At 45.3% G+C, this 25,479-nt stretch overlaps 1 protein-coding gene across 4 annotated transcripts in view; it reads left to right on the top strand.

Moving 5' to 3' along the window:
* The window catches only part of fbxw5 (F-box and WD repeat domain containing 5), a 53,467-nt gene that overhangs the window by 8,699 nt on the left and 19,289 nt on the right, over positions 1-25,479 (top strand). For all 4 annotated transcript variants that reach the window (XM_059994436.1, XM_059994434.1, XM_059994433.1 and 1 more), the window contains exon 5: positions 22,223-22,371. In XM_059994436.1, coding sequence (XP_059850419.1) covers positions 22,223-22,371 — 149 coding nt within the window. The remainder of the gene's footprint in view (positions 1-22,222; positions 22,372-25,479) is intronic.

The raw sequence follows: 25,479 nt of genomic DNA, 5'->3' as shown, positions 1-25,479 counted from the left end.
CTTTTTCTGAATTCTGGCACCATCCTATATATTCATTATTCATTTTTTTAAAAAAAGCAATTAAATTACCCTTTAAATCTCCTAAACTAAATGAATACAAGCTAAATTTGTGGCATCAGTCCTCATGATATAACTGTCTTGGATCTGATTTCGAATCAAACCTGGGGTAAAACCCAATGGGGCAATGCATGAGAACAGAGCAGACTGCAACAGGGTTTGAGAATGAAATACTAGCCTATCTACTGGTGGGACAGGACTGTTACTGAATTACACAGCTCTGGTGCTTGCAGATAGAAGGCTATCACAGTATAACATGAGGAAATCTGCAGATGCTGGAAATTCAAACAACAACAACACAAAATGCTGGTGGAACACAGCAGGCCAGGCAGCATCTATACGGAGAAGCGCTGTCGACGTTGCGGGCCGAGACCTTTCGTCAGGACTAACCGAAAGGAAAGATAGTAAGAGATTTGAAAGTAGTGGGAGGGGGAAATGTGAAATGATAGAAGACCAGAGGGGGTGGGATGAAGCTAAGAGCTGGAAAGGTGATTGGCGAAAGTGATATAGCTATCTGGACTATTCCTCTTCCCACCCTGTCTCTTGCAAAAATGCTATCCCCTTCTCACAATTCCTCCGTCTCTGCCGCATCTGCTCTCAGGATGAGGCTTTTCATTTCAGGACGAAGGAGATGTATTCCTTTTTTAAACAAAGGGGCTTCCCTTCGCCCACTATCAACTCTGCTCTCAAACGCATCTCTCCCATTTCCCACACATCTGCCCTCACCCCATCCACCCGCCACCCCACTCGGGATAGGGTTCCCCTTGTCCTTACCTACCACCCCACCAGCCTCCAGGTCCAATGTATAATTCTCCGTAACTTCCACCACCTCCAACGGGATCCCACTACCAAACACATTTTTTCCTCCCCCCCCCCCCCCCCTCTGCTTTTCGCAGGGATCACTCCCTATGCGACTCCCTTGTCCACTCGTCCCCCCCCCCCCCCATTCCTTCCCACCGATCTCCCTCCTGGCACTTATCCTTGTAAACGGAACAAGTGCTACACCTGCCCTTACACTCCCTCCCTCACCACCATTCAGGGCCCCAGACAGTCCTTCCAGGTGAGGCGACACTTCACCTGTGAGTCGGCTGGTGTGGTATACTGCATCCGGTGTTCCTAGTGTGGCCTTTTATATATTGGTGAGACTGGACACAGACTGGGAGACCATTTCGCTGAACACCTATGCTCGGTCCACCAGAAAAAGCAGGATCTCCCAGTGGCCACACATTTTAATTCCATGTCCCATTCCCATTCTGATATGTCTATACATGGCCTCCTCTATTGTCAAAATGAATCCAAACTCAGGTTGGAGGAACAACACCTTATATACCAGCTGGGTAGCCTCCAACCTGATGGCATGAACATTGACTTCTCTAACTTCCATTAATGCCCCTCCTCCCCTTCTTACCCCATCCCTGACATATTTAGTTGTTTGCCTGTTCTCCATCTCCCTCTGGTGCTCCCCCCCCCCCTTCTTTCTCCTGAGGCCTCCCGTTCCATGATCCTTTCCCTTCTCCTGCTCTGTATCACTTTCACCAATCACCTTTCCAGCTCTTAGCTTCATCCCACCCCCTCCGGTCTTCTCCTGTCATTTCGCATTTTCCCCCTCCCCCCACTACTTTCAAATCTCTTACGGTTAGTCCTGACGAAGGGTCTCGGCCCGAAACGTTGACAGCGTTTCTCCTTATAGATGCTGCCTGGCCTGCTGTGTTCCACCAGCATTTTGTGTGTGTCGTTATCACATTATAACTGATTTGTGCTGCTGAGGGTGATTTTTTTTTTTAATATTCACAGTTGTAAGTAAATTTATTATCAAAGTACATATGCCACCATATACAACCCTGAGATTCATTCTCTTGTGGGCGTACTCAATAAGTCCATAATAGAATAGAAAATACAATAGAATCAATGAAAGACCAACTGGTTGAGTGTTCAACCAGTGTGCAAAGACAAACAATACAAAAATAAAGATTAAATAATAAATAAGCAATAAATATCGAAAACATAAGATGATCAATCCTCAAAAGTGAGTCCATAGATTGTGGGAACATTTCAGTGATGGGGCAAGAGAAGTTGAGGCTGATGGTTGAGGGGGTAATAACTGTTTCTGAACCTGGTGGTGTGAGGCTTGAGGATTCTGTACTTTCCTGATGGCAGTGAGAACAGAGCATATCCTGAGTGTTGGAGATCCCTGATGATGGTTGCTGCTTTCCGGCGACAACGCTTTGTGTAGATGTGCTCGGTGGTGGGGAGGGCTTTCACTGGGCTGTATCCACTACTTTTTGTAAGATTTTCTATTTGAGGGCATTGGTGTTTCCAATGCAGTCAGTCAATATGCTGTCCACTAGACATTTATAGAAGTTTGTCAAAGTTATAGATGTCATGCCGAATCTTCACAAACTCTTAAGGAAATCGAGGAACTGACATGCCTTATTCACAATTGAACTTGTGCTCTGGGCCCAGGATAGGTCCTCCAAAATGATAACAACAAGGAATTTAAAGTTGCTGACCCACTCCACCCCTGTCCTCCAATGGGGACTAGTTCATAGACTTGTTTCCTCTTCCTGAAGTCAATAGTCAGCTCCTTGGTCTTGTTGACATTGAGTAAGAGGTTGTTGTTGTGGAGCCACACAGCCAGATTTTCAATCTCCCTCCTGTACTGATTCATGACTACCTTTGATTCAGCCTACAATAGTGAAGCCAGCAAACTTGCATATGGCATGGTGATAAGTGCAAAGCAAGTACAGCAGGGGCTAAGTACACAGCCTTGTGGCGCACCTGAGCTGGTGGTGATTGTGGAGGAGATGCTGCCAATCTGAGCTAGCTGGCATCTGCAAGTGAGGGGATCAAGGATCCAATTATACAAAGAGATGTTGAGGCCAAGGTCTCGAAGCTTATTGATTAGTTTAGAGGGGATGATATTGAATTCTGAGATGCAGATAACGAGAATCCTGATGTATGCATCTTTGCTGTCCAGATATTCTAGGGTTGAATGAAAAACCAATAAGATAACATCTACTGTGGTCCTGGTTCTCTGTTAGGATCCAAGTCGCTTCTCAGGCAGGAGTTGATATATTTCATCACCAATTTCTCAAACAACTTCATTACTGTGGATGTAAGTGTTTCTGGACAATGGTCACTGAAGCAGATTACTATGTTCTTACCACTGGTATAAATGAAGTCTGCTTGAAGCAGCTGGGTATGTTAGACTGCCAAAGCGAGAGGTTAAAGATCTCAGTGAACACTCCAGCTAGTTTATCAGTGCAGGCCTTTAGTACTTGGTCAGTTACCCCATCTAGTACGGATGCTTTTCGTGGAGGGCTACTTGCATGTCAGCCTGAGAGACTGAAATCACAGGATTATCAGTGACTGCAGGAGTTTGTGATGGTTTCTCCATGTTTTGACAGTCAAAGCAAACGTAGAAGGTATTGAGCTCATTTGAAAGTGAAGCTCTGGTGTCACCTAGGTGGCTTGATTTTACTTTATAAAGGGTGATAGTATTCAAGCCCTGTCACAACTTGTTCATTATGATGTTGTAAATTATACTAGGTTGCAAAGCAGGTCTCTCATGTTGTTTTTGTTACTTAGAAATGGGTGGATTGCTGATAAAACCAGTATTTATTGTCTCTTCCTAAATCCCTTGAGCCCATATCTTGAAGAACTGCTGCTGACCTTTGAGTGAGAGTACTCTCACCGCTCTGTTAGTAGAGTGCCAGGATTTAAAGCTAGTAACAGTGGAGCAGCAGGTGATGTACACCATCTTGACTTGCAACTATGATTGGAAAGAAACCTGCATCTTTATGGTGTTCCTTTGTCTCTTCTCTATGTGTCCTTTGTTGTTGAGTTTGTGTCTGGGAGGAACCTATGTGCTGGTGTGGAGGGACTAACTGTTCAGAAAACTGGAAGAGGTGTCGATCTGACAGCTCTTTTGTGCTGGATGGTAACATACTTCTTAGCAGTTGTTTTAGCTGCACTCATTCAGGCAGTTGGAAAGTATTCTATCACACGCTGGCCTTGTGCCTTCATGGGGGAAGGGCCTACAGGTGTCAGGAGGCAAGTCACTTCTGTCAGATACTCTTTTGGCTGTTATAGAGTCTCAGAAAAGTACAGCACACAAACAGGCCCATCAGCCCATCTAGTTGGTGCCAAACCATTTCAAGTGCCTCCTCCCATCAATCTGCACACACACCCTAGCACTTCATGGCCCTGCCATCCATGTAACTGACCAAACATCTATTAAACATTGAAGTCAAGCTTGCATGCACCACTTGCGCTGGCAGCTCGTTCTACACTCTCATGACCCTCTGAATGAAGAAGTTTCCCCTCGTGTTCCTCTTAAACTTTTCCCCTTTCACCCTTAACCCATGACCTCTTTTAGTCCCACCCAACCTTAGTGGGGGGGAAAAGCAGATGGCAGATCTACCTCTGGAACCTCCGTTTACATGTTTAGGAGTGGACTACCATGGACCTTTTGAAGTGAAGAGCAGGAGTACAGCAAAGGAGCACTCTTCACCTTTTTACCTCTTTAGCTCTATAAGCTGTTCACATCAAAGTGGTATCTTCTTTAGACAGATTCCTTTGTTAATGCACTTTGCTTTGTAGCAAGATGAGGATAGGTTCATGAACTGTACTCTGATACTGCAACAAACTTTGTTGGAACTGATTGAGAGTTGTGAGAAGCCATTGAGAAGTGGAATTATTCACGGATCAAGTAATGTCCGTCTTCAAAAAGCAGTTAAGTGGATTTTCAACCCCCGGCTGGTTCACATCATTGAGGAATGTGGAAAAGATTGATTAGGTCTCTACAAAAGGTCCTGAATTCCACCATGAACGGTACAGAATCTTGACAGAGGTTTTCCACACAGGACTTTGTGAAGTAGAAGCCATTGTAATATTACTGTCAATTATCAATGGTCATCCAATTACTAAAGCATCCTCCAATCCCAATGAATTGGAAGCACTAATACTCAACTATCTTTTGCATCTGTTAACCTCACCATCCCTATCACCAGGATAGTTCCAAAAGGAAGACATTTATGCTCATAGGTGAAAGCAGGTCCAATACATGTCTTGCTTGTTTTTGAAATGGTGGGTCAAGGTGTATTTACCACTTACAGGAACTTCAAAAGTGGTCAGGTATAAAATGCAATTTCCTCCCAGAAGACATTATGCATAGTTGATGACACAGTACCTCACAATTCATGAATTGGGAAGAGTCATTCAAGTCTTTCCAGACAGAAGAGGATTTGTGTGGCAGGTGCACATCAAGATCAAGACCAGCTGTCTGGACAGGCCTATAATCAAGATCTGTCTTCTAATGGAGGCAGAGGTTTGAGGAGCTACAGCTCCAGAAGCTTCATGACTTTCACTTGACTTACAGACTTGACAGAGTTGCGGCAAAGATCACATGTACTGGGCTAAGTGCTGGTAACCTCCAGCTTGATGAAGAAGAAAGAGGACATTTGTATAAACATTAAGATATTAATCCTTGAAGATTTCATGTCTCTTATTTAGGTTGTAGTTTAATAATTGGGGCTGGGATGTAGGAGTCATGTGTCTATTTTTGGTCTCTGGAGCCATGTCTACTTCCTGTCTGTATTGTATTTTGTAGTGTATTTATTATGGTAAGCTCTCACTTGGGTTGGGGTGTAATAGAAGCAAATGTGTATAGTTATGTATTCATGCTTTGGGTTAGTTAACTGTTAGTGTTAGGCAGAGGGTGAGCCATGGGGAATGATTTTTAATTTTTGTTGACCACAAAATGGAACATTATTAGACGTACAAAAAAGCTGGAGGAGCTCAGCAGGTCGGGCAGCATCTGATGCTGTCTGACCTGCTGAGTTCCTCCAGCTTTTTTGTACTTATTGATTTGACCACAGCATCGGCAGAGTACTTTGTGGGAACATTATTAGACTGCTTATTACATTCAAATGCGCTAACTTTGCTAATTGGAACACTAATTTAGTTTGGCTGCGATATAATTAGTTATATCGCTAATTAGAATGCTTTGTTATGCTGATTTGAATGCTAAGATTGCTATATTGCTAATTTAGCTTAGTTAATTTTTATCGTTGTAATATCGCTCATCTTTGCAGGAATCATAATAAAGGATTGAACATAGGTTTTTTGGTTTGTAACATTATTATTTGGAAGTGTGTCATACACCGTTAATTACCCTGGTTTAGTCTCTCACCGGCTTTGGTTTGTTTGCAAGTAACCACCATAATTGGCTTGATATGCCCGACCATGCACAAAGCCATGCTGACTATCCCTAATCTATGTCTGTCTAAATACTCGTATATCTAGTCCCTTAGAATAGCTTTCAGTAACTTTCACACTACTGACGTCAGGCTCACAGCCCTATAATTTCCTGGTTTATTTTTAGAGCCTTTCTTAAACAGCAACACAACATTTGCTGTCCTCCGATCCTCCAGTACCTCACCTGACTCTAAGGAGGATTTAAATATCTCTGGTATGGCCCCTGCAATTTCAGCACTTGTCTTCCACAGGGACCAAGGGTATACCTTGTCAGGCCCTGGGGATTTATCCACCCTAGTTTGCCTCAAGACAGCAAACACCTCCTCCTCTGTAATCTCTGTATCTTGCTGCTGCTTTGCCTCACTTCCATAGACTCTGTGTCCATCTCCTGAGTAAATACAAATGCAAAAAAAACATTTAAGATCTCCACCATTCTTTTGACTCCATGCATAGATTACCATTCTGATCTTCCGGAAACCAAATTTGTCCCTTACAGTCTTTTTGCTTGTCATCAAAATTAGCCTTTCTTCAATGTAGAATCTCAACCTGACACCAGACTTATCTATTTGCATATTTACTTTAATGACATTATGATCACTAGATGCAAAATGCTCCTCTACACAAACCTCTGTCACCTGCCCTGTCTCATTCACTAATAGGAGATCATATCACACACTCTCATTGGGACTTCTATGTACGGATTAAGGAAACTTTACTGAACACATTTACTAATCTCTCTCCCATCTAGTTCTTTTACAGTATGGAAGTCCCAGTCAACATGTGGAAAGTTAAAATCACCTACTATAACAACCTTATGTTTCTTGCAACAGTCTGTGATCTATCTACAAATTTGCTTCTCTAAGTCCCATGGACTGTTAGGTGATCTATAATATAGCCCCACTAACATAGCCATACTTTTCTTATTCCTCAGTGCCATCCATAAAGCCTCACTCGGCAAGTCCTAACTGAGCACTGCTGTGATATTTTCCTTGATTAGTATGCCACTCTCCCCCTTTAAACCCTCCCACTCTGTCACATTTAAAGCAATGGAACTCCAGAATATTGATCTGCCAGTCCTGCCCCTTTTGGAGCCATACCTCACTAATGGCTGCAGTATCGTATTTCAAGTGTTGATCCATGCCCTGAGCTCATCTGCCTTTCCTATGATGCGTATTGCATTGACATATACGCAGCTCAGGACATTAGTCACACCATGCTCAACGTTTTGATTCCTGACATTATCTGAGGACTTAACAACATGTCTCCACAAGCTCTCCACTATTTATCTGTTCTGGAACTGTGCTTCCCATCCTCCTGCAACTCTAGTTTAAACTCCCCCAAAGACCACACTGCTTGCCCCTGCCTTATTTTAATTTGTTCTTTCAATCAATCACGATCATTGAAAATAACCGCTTCTCAAAACACTAAACTGCCGCAAGTCGATTCCTTATGTACTCAGTTGGCAAATTTGCATGTTCCAAATAACTTTGTGGCCAGTGGTAACCCCAGGTTGTTACTGGTCAGAGAGCCAGTGATGGTAATACCTTTAAGTGGCAGGAAATGTGGTGGCTTCTCTTGTTTCATTTTTTTTTGTCTGGCAACAATATTAGATGCTACTTAGCCCATTACTAAACGTTGTTCTGACCATGCTGCTTCATTCTTGAGGAATTATGAATGAAATTAATCTGGATCAAATATTCCTACTTCTGACTTTATTATGGAAGAAAGGCCATTGAGATCACAGAAGATGGTTGTGGCTGGAATATGCCCTGAGGAACTTCTGCAGTTATGTCATAGGTTGGGATGTTTAACCTCCACCACTGCAACCATTTTCACTCTGTTAGTTAGAAATCCACCCAGTGGAAAATGTTTCTCTTAAATCGCTTTGTTTTCAATGTTATTGGTATTTTTTGATGATTGTTATGTACCCCGTAACGGGTTAAAAAGAACCAGCAGAAATGGACACACCTGGAGTCCGAGTCTTATGTTACAAACTCTATTTTATTAGTAACTACGTGAGTAAAGTAATATAAAACAAGGTAAGGTAAACAGATTAGCATATATAAGTGAATAAATAAATTTCCCAAGCTTCATAGCTCAGGTGGTTAGGTGAACAGTATTACGGTGGTATGGTAAGTAATCAGTTCAGTTCTGGAATTTGATTTGAGTAGAGTTAGAGAGAGAGCTGGTTTGTCTTCCTGATGCCGATCCTCCACGTCATCCTCCTGCTCCAAAAACTTATTTAAAGTCACCAACTTGTGACCACAAAGGGGACTGTTTTCCATAGTAACACTATCAACCCAGGCCAGGGCTAAACACACTGATAGCATTCCACTGGTCATTCCTTTGTCCACACTGCGAGCAAAAATCTCACCCTTGTCATGGGCACACAGAGCTCACCAATGTCCTCCTTGCCTCTGGCGTTGCGTGTCTGTAGTGTGTCTGATTTAAAAAGTCAACTGACCTTGCATATGTCTCCAGTGTAGAACATGAGCTGTCCATCATATAGCTCTGCCTTTCAGTTTCCAAGGCAACTCACAGACTCTGTCTCTGTGCTGCTGAATTAGCACACAAGCTGTTCGCTCCCTCTCTCTCTTGTTAAAGGAATAGGCCACTTTAGAATAATCCTTCAGATCTTGTCACACCTCTCTCCTTTTAAGAAAAATTTTGATGAAACAGCAAAATTTTTGTCTTAACTCTCAACTATACAGCTTAAAGCAATACATGTGTAATTATCAGGTAACAGCAAAGCATTACAAACTTAAACTTAACATCTAGACAAACAGTCTGCTATAATATTGTCAGTACCTTTCACATGTTTTATTTCCATGTCATACTCTTGCAAGATCAGATTCCAGTTAAGTAACCTTCTATTCTTATCCTTCATTTTACTCAGAAACACTAGTGGATTATGGTTTGTGTAAACCACAAGTGGTTTCTGTGCAGGACATGCGTAGACATCAAAATGTTGCAATGCTAAGATGCGTGCTAGCAGCTCTTTTTCAACGGTGGTGTAATTCTTCTGATGCACGTTAAATTTCTTTGCAAAATAAGCTACTGGATATTCAATTTCATCATCATCCTTTTGCAACAATACTGCCCCGGCAGCTCCATCACTAGCGTCTACCGCGATTGAAAATGGTTTATTGAAATCAGGTGCTTTGAGCACAGGATGATAACACGGTGGATTTCAGGCAGTTAAATGCCTCCTGGCAAAGGTCAGTCCACACAAATCTTTCACTCTATCCTAGGAGTTTTGTTAGGGGGAGAGCGATATCTGTGAAGTTCTTACAAAACTTTGGTAATATCCAACCATTCGGAAAAACCTTCTTAACGCCTTCTTGCCTGTCAATCTCAGCAATAGCCTGAACCTTGGCCTGCACGGTGCCAGTTGGCCCTGGCCTACTACATAGCCAAGATACGTGACAGTGGTGTGGCCAAATTCACTTTTAGCAAGGTTTACAGTGAGATTTGCCCTGCACAGCCTTTCAAACAGTTTCTCTACTGCTGAGATATGCTCCTCCCAGGTGTTATTCCATACAACCAAATCATCAATATAAGCCCCTGTATTTTCTAAACCTTGAATCACAGAATTCATCATCCTTTGGAATGTCCCTGGAGCATTTTTCATCCCAAAGGGTAAAACATTGTACTCATACAATCCAGATGGTGTCACAAATGCAGATATTTCTTTAGCCCTTTCTCTTAAAGGAACACACCAGTAACCTTTCAACAGGTCAATCTTTGTAACGTGTTTAGCCTTCCCCATTCTCTCAATACAGTCATTCACTCTTGGGATGGGATAAGCATCTGTCTTAGTTACTGCATTAACTTTCCTGTAATCAGTACAGAATCTCATACTCCTGTCTGGCTTAGGGACAATCACACACAGTGACGTCCAGTCTGAAGTGGATGGCCTAATTATGCTGGCTGTTAGCATGTATTCAAGTTTTTGTTCAACCATTTTATTTTTGGCTTGGTTCATTCTGTTGAATCTTTCCAAGATTTTTCAAAACATCAGCATTTCTGAGTCTTGTGGAAATTACATGGAGTTCATTAAAATGATGTGGTATTCCAGTACCAGACACCACAATCTCCTCCGTTGTCATGACGGTACTCACAGGTGCAGGTTTGGTGTCATGATAACGCTTGATCGTATTTACGTGGATGAGCTGTGTAGCCTTCTGGTCAGGAGTTCTAATAACATAATTCAAAGAATCAATTTTCTTAATTATTTCATATGGTCCACTAAATCTTGCTTGAAGGGGATTGGTAGGGAGGGGGAACAGCTTCATCTTTATCTGAGAGTGCTGTAAATTCTGCTTCGCAAGGTCACAAGCCTTGTTAAGTTGTTAAGTCTGTCTCTGAATTCCAAAACATAACTAAGCAGGCTCACACACACATTCTGATCTGACCATTGCTCTCTGAGTAGGGTCAAAGGTCCCCTAGCTTTGTAACCAAAAACAAGTTCAAACAGACTGAACCCCAGGGACTCAGGGTGACATGCAGATGACACAATGTGCTTAGCTCTCAACTCTTTAACTATCCCCCAGAATGTTTTCAAAGTAAAGTTACTACCCTGGTCAGATTGGTAGACCTACCAGTGTGAAAAAATCACCTGATTAGGTTTTCCCACAACTTGACAGGTATGGCAAGTCTTCCAAAAGTTCACAACATCCTTTCTTAAATTAGGCCAGTAGAATTAACTTCATAATCCTGTTTAATGTCTTTCTCACTCCAAAATGTCCACCTAAAGGCATACTATGAGCCGTGTTTAAAATCTCAGCCCTGTAAACTTTCAGGACCACAGCTTGATGTTCAATGGCCCAATCCTCACTTGCAGGCTCAGTAGGTGATCTCCACTTCCTCATTAACACCCCATCCTTAATATCCTACTGACTCTCTCTGAACCTCCTCTTCTGTGAGAGCTGTTTCCTCTAATGCAGCAATTTCAGAATCTCAACTTTGTTCTGCTATAAATTCATCCGTGGACAAGGACAAACCTTTCTCATCCTCCTGACTACCCAAATCCTGATGAGGGGTTAAGTCAGCTGACCTTGCATATATCTCCATTGCGGAACACGAGCTGTCCATCATATAGCTCTGCCTTTCAGTTTCCAAAGCAACTCACAGACACACTCTCTCTGCTGCTGAATTAGCACATAAACTGTTCGCTTCCTCTCTCTCGTTAAAGGAACAGTCCACTTTAGAATAATCCTTCAGATCTCGTCACAGTGATACACTCAGTTAATGTTGAATGAATATCAACATTAGTCACTGTCAACTCGTGGAAACTGCTTGGATAAGTCTGTAATGTGATATGGACTCAAGTGGTCCTGTTTGCATGTTATTCGAGAGTGAGAGTCTATTACCCCTTTCAATGCTTTCCTGATGATTAAGACTATACAAATAAGATGTTAATTAACTGGATTGAATTTGTTCTGATTTTTGCAAGTGCAACATACCTTGGTACTTTTCCATATTGTTAGATAGATGCCAGTGTTAAAAACATATGGGAGGGAAATTTAAGGTAGTTCCAGAGCACAGGTTTCAGGACTGTGTGACACGCACAACATGCTGGAGGAACTCAGCAGGTCGGGCAGCATCTGTGGAAAGGAACAGTCAACGTTTCAGGCCGAGACCCTTTGAGTGAGGGGGCAGGGACCCTATAAAGAAGATGAGGGGAGGGTGGGAAGGAGAAGGCTGGTAGGTGCCAGGTGGAAAACCAGTAAGGGGAAAGATCAAGGGGTGGGGGATGGGGATAGGCAGGAAAGGTGAAGAAGGAATGTAAGAGGAAAGCACCATGGGTAGTAGAAGGAGGCAGAACCATGAGGGAGGTGATAGGCAGTTGGAGGAGGAGGCAGAATGAAATGGGTTGGGGGGGGGGGAGGGAGTTACCGGAAGATGGAGAATTCGATGTTCATGCCAAGGGCATATGGTATATGTGTTGCTCCTCCAACCTGAGTCTGGCCTCATCATGGCAGTAGAGGGGGCCGTGTATGGACATATCCGAATGGGAATGTGAAGCAGAGTTGAAGTGGGTGGCAACCGGGAGATCCTGTCTGTTGTGGCGGATGGAGTGGAGGTGCTCGACGAAGCGGTCCCCCAATCTGCGTCGGATCTTGCTGATGTAGAGGAGGTCGCACTGGGAGCACCAGATGCAATAGATGACCCCAACAGCTCACAAGTGAAGTGTACCTCTCCTGGAAGGACTGTTTGGGGCCCTGAAATGTGGTAAGAGAGGAGGTGTAGGGACAGGTGTAGCACTTACGCTTGCAGGGATAAGTACCAGGTGGGAAATCTGTGGAGAGGGACGTGTGGACCAGGGAGTCGTGGACTGAACGATCTCTGCGGAAAGCGGAGAGGGGTAGAGAGGGAAAGATGTGCTTAGTGGTGGGGTCCTGTTGAAGGTTCGGAAATTGCAGAGGATAATGTGCTGGATCTGGAGGCTGGTGAGGTGGTAGGTGAGGACAAGGGGAATTCGGTCCCTGTTGTGATGGGAAGATGGGGTGAGGGCTGAAGTGTAGGAAATGGAGGAGATTATTGATGGTGGCAGAAGGGAAACCACGATCCTTAAAGAAAGAGGACATTTGAGATGTCCTGGAATGGAAAGCCTCATCCTGAGAGCAGATGCAGCAGAGACGGAGGAACTGGGAATAGGGAATAGCATTTTTGCATATGGCAGGGTGAGAAGAGGTGCAGTCAAGGTAGGTATGAGAGTCGGTGGGAGTTAGAGGCAAAGTCAGTGAAATTGACGAGCTCAGCATGGGTGCAGGATGCAGCACCGATGTAGTCATCAGTGTAGCGAAGAAAACGTTGGGGGGCAGTACCAGTATGAGTTTGGAGCATAGACTGTTCCACATAACCAACGAAGAAGCAGGCATGGCTGGGGTCCATGCGAGCCCCTTGGCACGAACATTGAATTCTCCAACTTCTGGTAATTCCCTCCCCCTCCCTTCCCTCATCCCAGTTTCACTCTGCCTCTTCCTCCAGCTGCCTATCACCCTCCTCATGGTTCCACCTTCTACTACTACCCATAGTGCTTTTCCCTTACATTCCTTCTTCACCTTTCCTGCCTATCCCCTCCCCACCCCTTGATCTTTCCCCTTACTGGTTTTTCACCTGGCACCTATCAGCCTTCTTCCCACCCTCCCCTCACCTTCTTTATAGGGCCCCTGCCCCCTCCCTCTTCAGTCCTGACGAAGGGTCTTGGCCCGAAATGTTGACTGCTCGTTTCATGGATGCTGCCCGACCTGCTGAGTTCCTCCAGTGTTGTGCTTGTTGCTTTGACCCCAGCAACTGCAGAGTTTTTTGGGTTTCAGGACTGTAACTGAGATGTTTACTGGCCTTTTCTATATCTCGTGCTTTTAGCCACTTCCCGATTTCACGTGGAATGAACTGAATTGGGTGAAATCTGGTTTAATGATGGTGGGGTCCACAGAAGGTTAAGGCACATCTCTCTTGTGACTGTATGAAGTTAGAAATGCTCTTTGTTCCCGGTACTCTCATGCCAGACTTATGGGACGTGTTATTTGAGTTGCTTTGTTTAGCTGTTACATTTGTTGCCACTATTCATGACTAGAAGTGTAGAACCTTGGTTTGATCCATTGGTTCTGGCATTGCTTGTCTCTGTAGTGTATGCTTTCTGTCTTCTGTAGTGCAGTGTCATGTATGATTTCACAAGATTGGTATCTTCTTGGGTACACTTGCTGCTGACAATGATATTCCCTCCTCCTCATGAGTTTCCAGACTTGATAAAAGTGAGGGATATGCAAGGCTATGGAGTTAAAGATTAATTAAATATATACTATATCCCCATTGTCCCACAGGGTCTCTTGTATAGCCAATACTTTCAAATGTTATGATGGAGTTTTTCGGTGTGAGGGTAGGACTTTGTGTCCACAAGGATTAGTTAATCCTGTCATTACTATTGTGAACAGATGCAGCTGCAGCAGATGGATTGATAGGACTGTGGCAACCAACTTTCTGCGCAGGTGAACCGGCTCACAAATAGCCAGTGCGCGGGGAGAGACTTTGGTAATGCACCTCTGATGTCATTTCCACCTGGAGAGGGCGGGCACTAGGGATTAAATGCCAGCGCCGCGAAGTTTGAATAAACTAGTCTCGAAATGGCTTACCGACTGCGTGTCGTCTCTAGCTCTGTATGTACTACATCGCTACATTGGTGACCCCAATGGTCCAAACAGAATTTGGACCAAAGATGACCGACTTTTCATCTGTTCACGCAGTTTCGCTAAAACTGCCGACTTTCTGGACACTGCGACCACGCGTGTGGTTTACCCAGTTCCAGATTCAGCAGATATCCTCTGATTCCACGCGTTACTACCATGTGGTGAGCGCCCTTGACCAGGAGACGGCCGCCCAGATTGAGGATTTCATACAGTTGCCCCCGGAAGAAAGCAAATATGAAGCATTCAAAGCGCTGCTCATTGGGGCCTTTGGCCTCTCACAGTGTGAGCAGGGTGCCCGCCTGCTTCACCTGGATGGTTTGGGAGACAGGCTGCCATCAGCATTGATGAACGAGATGCTGGCCCTGCCTGATGGACACAAGCCCTGCCTCATGTTCGAGCAAGCGTTCCTAGAGCAACTGCCTGAGGACATACATCTGCTGCTGGCCGACGCAGATTTCAGCGACCCTCAGAAGGTGATGGCCCGGGTAGACGTGCTGTGGAAAGCCAAGAGGGAGAGCGTGGTGTCCGTCGGTCAGATTACTAGGCCACGCGCCCAACAGCAGACCAGACTGGGCCCGGCAGGGGGGCGCACACAACACAGGCAAGAGTGAGGAGGCCAGTGAACAGTGGTGTTTCTACCACCAGCAGTGGGGCACAAAAGCCCGCCGTTGTCGTTCGCCCTGCAAGGGCCAGCTGCCGCTAATGACTATGGCGGCTGGCTGCCAGGACAGCCTCTTGTACATCTGGGACAAGCAGTCGGGACACTGTTTCTTGGTCGACACTGGAGTGGAAATCAGCGTCTTGCCCCCGATGGGGTACAACACCCACAACAGGAAGCCAGGACCCACCCTGAGGGCCGGAAACGGCAGCACGATACGGACCTACAGCACCCGCACGGTGCAGCTGCGGTTCGGCGTTAGCTGGTTCACGTGGGACTTCACACTGGCCACGGTGGCCCAACCACTCCTGGGGTGGACTTCTTGCGAGCTCACAGCCTGCTGGTTGACTTGCAAGGGAAAAGACTGGTACATGCCGAGACTTTCCAGACATTCTCCCTGGGTGAAGCCATGTTGCCGGCCCCACACCTGGAGTCCATCACGCTGTCGGACAATGAATTCACCAGAATCCTGGCAGACTTTCCATCGATTCTGGCACCGCAGTTCACGGCAGCCATGCCCAGACACGGGGTACAGCACCACATCCCGACCCAGGGACCGTCCCTCCACGCCCGCTCATGAAGGCTCCTCCCAGAAAAACTCCGCCTGGCGAAGGAGGAGTTCAAGAGGATGGAGGAATTGGGGATAGTATGGAGGTCCGACAGCCCATGGGCCTCCCCCCTGCACATGGTGCCCGAAGCAGCCGGGGGTTGGAGACCTTGCGGCGACTACCTCAGTCTGAACGAAGCTACAACTCCAGACCGCTACCCCATGCCGCACATACAGGACTTTGCAGCAAACCTGCATGGGGCAAGAACCTTTTCCAAAGTAGACCTCGTCCGGGGATACCATCAAATCCCGGTGCACCCTGAAAATATCCCCAAAACGGCACTCATCACCCCGTTCGGCCTGTTCCAGTTCCTCCAAATGCCGTTAGGCCTGAAGAATGCCGCACAGATGTTCCAGCGGCTAATGGATGTGGTGGGGCGCGACCCGGACTTTGCGTTCATCTATTTGGACGACATCCTTATAGCCAGCAGCAGTCGCCAGGAGCATCTGTCCCACCTCCGCCAGCTGTACTCCTGCCTGAGTGATTTCAGCGTCACGATCAACCCAGCCAAATGCCAGTTCAGTTTCGTTACCATCAATTTCCTGGGCCACAGGATTACCAAAGATGGGGCAACACCTCTGTCTGCCAAGGTAGATGTGATCCGCCACTTTGCCCAGCCCAACACGGTCAAAGGCCTGCAGAAGTTCATTGGTACGGTGAACTTCTACCACCGTTTCTTCCCCTCAGCAGCCCTTATCATGCACCCTTTGTACACCCTGATGTCGGGTAAAGGCAAGGACATTACTTGGAACGAGGAGGCCGCGGCCGCTTTTGTTAAAGCCATGGACGCCTTGGCAGATGCCGTGATGCTGGTGCACCCCAGAATGGACGTTCCAACCACCCTCACGGTGGACACATCCGACACAGCAGTCAGTGGGGTGCTGGAGCAGCTCATTGAGGGGCGCTGGCAACCCCTGGCGTTCTTCAGCAAGCACCTACGACCACCCGAACTCAAGTACAGTGTTTTCGACCGGGAGCTGTTGGCACTGTATCTACCAATCCGGCATTTCAGGTACTTCTTAGAAGGCAGACCGTTCACCGCATTCACGGATCACAAACTGTTGTCCTTCGCTTTTACGATGGTGTCCAATCCCTGGTTGGCTCGCCAGCAGCGACATCTGTCCTACATCTCTGAGTACACGACAGACATCCAGCATATCTCAGGAAAGGACAACGTCGTGGCGGACGCACTCTCCAGGCCAGCTGTCCAGGCCCTGTCCCTGGGGATGGACTATGCAGCACTGGCGGAGGCGCAGCTTGCAGACGACGAGATGCCCAGCTACAGCACCGCAGTCGCGGGTTTGCATCTGCAGGACTTTCTCGTAGGTCACCCCATCGTCCCAGCAGCCTGGAGGCAGCAAGTTTTCGACTCCATACACGGTTTGGCGCACCCATCTATCAGGACAACCGTCCGGCTGGTCTCCAGCAAGTTCGCGTGGCACGGACTTCGCAAGCAGGTCAGTGAATGGGCCAGAACGTGCGCGCAGTGCCAAACAGCCAAGGTGCAGTGGCACACTAAAGCCCCGCCGCAGCAGTTCAAACTCACCCACCGGAGGTTCGACCACATTCATGTGGATATCGTGGGCCCCCTACCAGGGTCCCGAGGAGTGCGGTACCTCCTAACTATGGTAGACCAGTTCATGAGGTGGCCAGAGGCGGTCCTGCTCACCAACACATCTGCCGATTCCAGCGCCCGAGCACTGATTGCAACCTGGGTAGCACGTTTCGGGGTACTGGCCCAAATTACCTCCGACAGAGGCGCCCAGTCCACCTCCAGCCTGTGGTCGGCTGTGGTCAGCCTGTTGGGAACACAGCTACACCACACTACTGCCTACCACCCACAGTCGAATGGACTAGTAGAGCGTTTCCACCGTCACTTGAAATCGGCTCTTATGGCCCGCCTGAGAGGACCTAACTGGGTGGACAAGCTTCCCTGGGTCCTGCTTAGAATTCGCAAAGAGGATCTGCATGCCTCGCCAGCCGAGTTGGTGTACGGCGCACCCCTGACCGTCCCAGGAGAGTTCATACCAGCCCCAAGGGGGCAAGAGGAAGAACCCGCAACAGTCCTGCACAGACTACACGAGAGCCTCGGCAACCTGGCTCCCGTACCGACTTCACAGCACGGACGGATCCCGACCCATGTACCCAAAGACCTGCAGAACTATAAATTTGAGTTTGTACGAAGGGGCGGACACCGGGCACTGCTACAGAGGCCGTACGAGGTGATCAACAACAACGGGTCCACGTACGTTCTGGACATTTGGGGGAAAAGAGGAGGTTTTCACGGTGGACCGACTCAAACTAGCCCATGTGAATTTGGCGTAGCCGGTCGAGGTTCAGGCACCGCGGCGCAGAGGCAGACCTACCAAACAGAGGCTGATCCAGACTGTGGATATTGGGGGGTGTATCGCCGGTTCAGGGGGGGGGGGGGGTTATGTGACGACCCACTTTCTGCGCAGCCAAACCGGCTCATAGATAGCCAGCACGCGGGGAGAGACTTTGGTAATGCACCTCTGACATCATTTCTGCCCGGAGAGGGTGGGCGCTAGGGATTAAATGCCAGCACCGTGAAGTTTGAATAAACTAGTCACGAAACGGCTTACTGACTGCGTGTCGTCTCTAGCTCTGTATGTAGTACATCGCTACAGGACAACATTTATGTTGGCTGGGTTGTCTTGTTCTCCAGATTTAATCTGAAAGAATCTTTCATCTCTCAGCCAATACAGTCAGTGGGCTTTACTGAACTACACTTCAAGTTCCCCACCACAATTCATGCTCTGCCTTTGCTTCTCTCAGTGTTTCCAAGTGGTATTGAATGTGAAGCAGCACTAGTTCATCAGCCAATGGAAGACAGAAGATATTTCCCTTGTCCTTGTTTGGCCTGATAGAATAAAACTTGGTGTTGAGGAGTTCCTTTCCTTTCTAGTTTGTAATCTTTTCATTGCTGCTGCTTGATCTGTTCTACCATTGGGGCAGGGCATATCCAGAAATGCTGATGGAAGAGTGTCAGGCATTTGCTGGAAGCTCCATTTATGTAACAAACACCGTATTAGGTCATTGTGGACTGGTTTGTGAGACAGCTCTCCCTTTTTAGGCATTGATCCTCAACTCTGGTACTTGGCTTCATGCTCTTTGGGTTGTTTAATATTAATGGTTCCAGAGGATATTGGTCTGTCATTACAAATACTAAGTACGCTGCAGGTGCTGTGGTCAAAGCAACATGTACAAACAAGCTGGAGGAACTCAGCAGGTCGGGCAGCATCCGTGGAAATGAGCAGTCAACGTTTCGGGCCGAGGCCCCTAGTCAGGACTGAAAAGGAAGGGGGCAGGGGCCCTATAAAGAAGGTGGTGGGGAGGATGGGAAGGAGAAGGCTGGTGGGTGTCAGGTTAAAAACCAATCAGAGGAAAGATCAAGGGGTGGGGGAGGGGATAGGCAGGAAAGGTGAAGAAGGAATGTAAGGTGAAAGCACTGTGTAGTAGAAGAAGGCATAATCATGAGAGAGGTGATATGCAGCTGGAGGAGGAGGCAGAGTGAAACTGGGTTGGGGGAAGGGAGAGGGAGGGAATTACCGGAAGTTGGAAGATTCAATGTTCATGCCAAGGGGCTGGAGACCACCCAGACCCACCCTCCCCCCACCTTCTTTATAGGGCTGCTGCCCCCTCCCTCTTCAGTCCTGACAAAGGGTCTCGGCCCGAAACATTGACTGCTCATTTTCATGGATGCTGTCCGACCTGCTGAGTTCCTCCAGCTTGTTTGTACGTGTTGATCTGTCATTGTATGGTACCAAGATATACTTGCAAGTATAGGTCTGCCTGCATAACATTGGTACAATACTGGTCTCTGTATAATATGATATAGCATACATCTGCTGGGTAATCCCTCACCGTGGCAGAGCTCAGTATAGAGTGTCAGCTTTGGGAGTTGTGTATTGGGTATGCAAGCAAAGTGGCATGCCTGATACCAGGCTTAGAAATACATTCCAATTCCAGAAGATGCAAAAGTCTGACAGCACTTACTACTATACTCAAGGACAGCTTTTACCCCACTGTTAATAGACCATTTAATTTTTTTTCAACTACAATATGACTCTTGGCCTTGCACTTGCAGTGCACTTTCTCTGTAGCTGTTACACTTCATTCTGCATTCTGCTACTGTTTTACCTTGCACTGTATACTGAATTGATTTGTATGAACAGTATGCAAGACAAGTTTTTTTTTTCCCCACTTGTTTCAATACATTTGACAATACTAAACCAGCTCCAATTCCAATAGATTATCAGTTCTGGGGATGATGGTCTGGGAACAAAAACATAAAAATTGCTTTTTTTTCTTGTACTGAATTTGGAGGATTTTGCAGAGACTGTACTTGGAAGAGCTGGTACTTGGTGAAGGTGAAGAAGGTGTGCAGTCAGAATTGAGGAGTGGGAACACGGGCAAATTTAAGGCTGGAGCATTTTACATGGTATGGTAATGGTGGCTGCCATACCACACAACAACTACAGAACATGCTGAGAATATTCAGGGGCCTGGCCTGGATATGTCCAATATTTTGTTTCTATTTCTGACCTCCACATTCTGCAATATTTTGTTGATTCATAGCAGTCTTCTACTGAGGTATAGAGCTGTTTGGTATATGAATAGACCAATAGAGGACAGAATAACCAGTGAGTATAGATCAGTCCTTCTGTAAACTGCAGCTTTGTACTGATGCCACTGTATAAAACTGAATAATATGTAGTTGGGGAAAGTCTGTATTAAATTCAGTGTCATTTGATGCAAATACAATAAATTGGTTCAGTTAATTGGTTTTATTTCTTGTGCATTGTCATTTAAGACCTTCAATAATCAATGTTACAGAGTGAGCACATTATCTCAAAAGAAGAAAGGAAGGGCACCTGAATGATGAATTAGAGGTTAAGCTGAATTAAGAAAGAAATTGTTTGGAAACCAGTGGGACAGGAAGAGGATATATGGTTAATTAATGACCTACATAAAAGAAGACCCTAAAATCATTGATAATCATGACAATAGGGATCGAGTAGTCGAAAAGAGTAGAAGGTCCTGCCGAAGGGTTTAGGCCTGAAACATCGACTGTACTCTTTTCCTTGATGCTGTCTGGCCTACTGAGCTCCTCCAGCATTTTGTGTGTATTGCTCGGATTTCCAACATCTGTAGATTTTCTCCTGTTTGTGAGTGAAAGGTCATAGTTAACTTTTGTGGGTGGAGAACATGACTAAGGTATTTAGGATTTTGATTCCTTGGTAATAAATTAAAAGGATCTTAGTAACAAGAGGAAGTTGCAAAGAAATATAATCAAAGACTCCACCCACCGTGGACACCCTCTTTTCGTCCGTCTCCTACTGGGCAGAAGATTCAAAAACCTGAAAACAGGTACCATCACTTCAAGGTCAGCTTCTATTCCATTGCTATCAGGACGCTTGAATGGATTTTCTGTACAACAAGGTAGACTTCTGGCATTGTAATCTACCTCATTTTGATCTTGTACTTTATCATTTATCTGTACTGCACTTTTTCAGTGGCTTTTACTCTTTATTGTTATTGTTATTGTTATTGTTTTACCTTATTCTAGCTCAATGCACAGTGTAATGATTTGATCAGTATGCAAAATGAGCTTTTCTCTGAATCTTGGAACATTCGACGATAATAAACCAAGAACAATGTCAAATTATGTGCAATATTAGCATGAATGGGAGGCAGCGCTTGGAATGAATTAATCCTGGGATTTTGTACATTGTAAAGGTAGAGGTTATGGAGGTCCTGACCAACACACATTTACTTCATTTTGCTGGATTTGAACGCTTAATCTTCCCACTCAAAAGTAGTATGGGAATATCTTCACACAAAGACTGCAGCTATTCAAAATGATTCAGCATGACCCTGTCAAGGGCAATGAAAGACATACAATAAATGCCAGCAATATCCACAACATGTTTCAAAAGACGTCTTCTAATACTTTGATATGTTGGTGGATCCAGAGGATTGTTGGATTGTCAATTTTGCATTGATGTTCAAAAAGTGTTGGTGGGGGGGGGAAGGATTGTTCAACATAGAAATAAAATGGATGATTAATCAGTTTGAATAATTAACATTGTTAGGATTGAAATTATTTTGTTATCTGCATTATATAATAAAATCAGCTGGAAATAAAGGCAAAGTAAAATGATATGTTAAGAAATCTGGATGAGTTAATTCTTTACAGAATGTTTCTGTGGTTTGGACTGCAATACATGAAAGAGCAATGGAAGCAGATTCAAAAATAACATTCGAATAAGACTGGATAAGTGTCTAATAAAACTGGCGAAGAGCAGGGGAGTGCAATTGGACAACTCTTTGAACAGCCTCTGTTAGTGGAGTATAATTGTATACTTTAATGAATGCTGTGTTTTCCACACATTCCCATTATTCCTCCCTTTGTTCTCTACTTCCAGATGACTTCACGTTGCTGTCCCGAGTGAGGAATAAACCCTATGATGTCTTTGGTTGTTGGTTAAATGAAACACATTTAATCTCTGGGAACCTGCACTGGATTGGGAACATGACATCTTGTTCGGTGCTCTGGTTAAACAAAGCCTATCAGGTGAAGACACAGTAGATCTTGCCCACTTTTAACAACTAAAACCTATTTTTGAGCTAAAATATGGATAGATTGGGACATGTTATATTTTGTGTTTCTGATGCTGAATGTAGGAATCTGTAGATGATGAGAGTGAGTGAGACAGGGCCTCATATAAAGGAGGATAGTAAAAGCTTCTTTAGGTATGTGAATAGCAAAAAAATAGTTGACCAAAATTGGGCCATTGAAGACAGAAACAGGTGAATTTATTATGGGGAACAAGAAAATGGTAGACGAGTTGAACAGGTACTTTGGATCTGTCTTCACTAGGGAAGACACAAATAATCTCTCAGATGTAATAGTGGCCAAAGGAACTAGGGTAAAGGATGAACTGAAGGAAATTTATATTAGGCAAGAAACGGTGTTGGATAGACTGTTGAGTCTGAAGGCTGATAAGTCCCCGGGACCTGGTGGTCTGCATCCCAGGGTACTTAAAGAGGTGGCTCTAGAAGTCGTGGATGCATTGGTAATCATTTTCCAATGTTCTATAGATTCAGGAACAGTTCCTGCTGATTGGAGGGTGGCTAATGTTGTCCCACTTTTCAAGAAAGGAGGAAGAGAGAAAACAGGGAATTATAGACCGGTTAGCCTGATGTCAGTGGTGGGAAAGATACTGGAGTCAATTATAAAAGAGGAAATTACAACACATTTGGATAGCAGTAGAAGGATCAGTCCGAGTCAGCATGGATTTATGAGGGGAAAATCATGCTTGACTAATCTTCTGGAGTTTTTTGAGGATGTAACTATGAAAATGGACAAGGGAGATCCAGTGGATGTAGTGTACCTGGACTTCCAGAAAGCTTTTGATAAAGTCCCACATGGGAGATTAGTGGGCAAAATTAGGGTACATGGTATTGGGGGCAAAGTACTGACATGGATTGAAAATTGGCTGGCTGACAGGAAACAAAGAGTAGCAATTAGCGGGTCCCTTTCAGAATGGCAGGCTGTGACCAGTGGGGTACCGCAAGGTTCAATGCTGGGACTGCAGCTGTTTACAATATACATTAATGATTTAGATGAAGGGATTAAAAGTAACATTAGCAAATTTGCTGATAACACAAAGCTGGGTGGCAGTGCGAAATGTCAGGAGGATGTTATGAGAATGCAGGGTGACTTGGACAGGTTGGGTGAGTGGGCAAATGTATGGCAGATGCAGTTTAATATGGATAAACGTGAGGTTATCCATTTTGGTGGCAAGAACAGGAAGGCAGATTACTATCTAAATGGAGTCAAGTTAGGAAAAGGGGAAGTACAACGAGATCTAGGTGTTCTTGTACATCACTCAATGAAAGCAAGCAAGCATGCAGGTACAGCAGGCAGTGAAGAAAGCTAATGGCATGCTCGCCTTTATAACAAGAGGAATTGAGTATAGGAGTAAAGGGGTCCTTCTGCAGCTGTACAGGGCCCCGGTGAGACCTCACCTGGAGTATTGTGTGCAGTTTTGGTCTCCAAATTTGAGGAAGGACATTCTTGCTATTGAGGGAGTGCAGCGTAGGTTCACAAGGTTAATTCTCAGAATGGCGGGACTGTCATATGCTGAAAGATTGGAGCAACTGGGCTTGTACACACAGGAATTTAGAAGGATGAGAGGGGATCTGATTGAAACATATAAGATTATTAAGGGATTGGACACGCTGGGGGCGGGAAGCATGTTCCCGCTGATGGGTGAGTCCAGAACTAGAGGCCACAGTTTAAGAATAAGGGGTAGGCCATTTGGAACAGAGATGCTGAAAAACTTTTTCACCCAGAGAGTGGTGGATCTGTGGAATGCTCTGCCTCAGAAGGCAGTGGAGGCCAAGTCTCTGGATGCATTCAAGAGAGAGTTAGATGGAGCTCTTATAGATAGCGGGGTCAAGGGATACGGGGAGAGGGCAGGAACGGGGTACTGATTGTGTATGACCAGCCATGATCACAGTGAATGATAATGTTTGCTAGAAGGGCTGATTAGCCTACTCCTGCACCTACTGTCTATTGTCTATTATCACAAAGGCAAATCATAGAGCAGTGATTCTCAACCTAAGGTATGTGACTCTCTCAGGGAGTATGGGGTGGGAGATGCATTGTCAAAGATTATTACAACTCCATTAGATTTTCATAATGTTAAGGTAATTTAGCTTGAAAATTTGCAAATATTCCTGATAAGACCTAGAAGCAGGAGTGGGCTGTTTAGCCCATTGAGTGTGCTCCATCGTGGCTGATTTATTATCTTTCTCAACCCCATTCTCCTGCTTTCTCCCCATAACTTTTGAGGCCCTAATTCATTGAAAAGCTATCAACCTCTCACTTAAATATACCTAATAATTTGACCAGCACAGATTCAGATTCAGTTTATTGTCATTTATAAATCACAAATACAATGCAGTTAAAAAATGAGACAACGTTCTCCAGAATGATATCACGTAAAAGCACAAAACAGACCACACAAGAAAAACCACATAACATTTGGTAATCCCCAATCCAGAGTCCGGAGAGGCTGCTGCATATCGATATCGCACTACCATCTTAGCACGTTCCCCGGAAAGGAACTACAAATCCATCAGACAAACCTAAAGCTACAAGACATACACAAAACCACATAGTTACATATAGTTATAGTTAACATATAGTTTCAACAGTGCAGACAATACCATAATTGATAAAAGACTAACTGACAAAGACCACATAATTATAACACAAAGTTTCAACAGTGCAAAGCAATACCGTAATCTGATAAAGAGCAGTCCGTGGCACGGTTTAAAAGAAAGTCTCAAAGTCCTGACAGCCGTAGAAGGAAGAAAAACTCTTCCTACCATGAATCTTCAGCACCGCAGCTTGCCGATACAGCACTTTGGGAGCTCCAACCACAGCCAACTCCGAGTCCGAGCGAAAACTTCGAGCCTCCGACCAGCCCTCTGACACCGAGCACCATCTCTGCCGAGCGTTTCGACCCAGCACCGGCCGCCAAGCAACAGGCAAAGCCGAGGATTCGGGGCCTTCCTCTCTGGAGATTTTTCCGATTGCACAGTAGCAGTGGCAGTGAAACAGGCATTTCAAAAGTTACACCAGATGTTCTTCCGTGCTTCACACATCCGT

Source organism: Hypanus sabinus, chromosome 18 (genome assembly GCF_030144855.1).
Source record: "Hypanus sabinus isolate sHypSab1 chromosome 18, sHypSab1.hap1, whole genome shotgun sequence".
NCBI classification, from domain to species: domain Eukaryota; kingdom Metazoa; phylum Chordata; class Chondrichthyes; order Myliobatiformes; family Dasyatidae; genus Hypanus; species Hypanus sabinus.
Note: the sequence above shows the minus strand (reverse complement) of the source record. Positions and strands in the feature narration are given on the sequence as shown.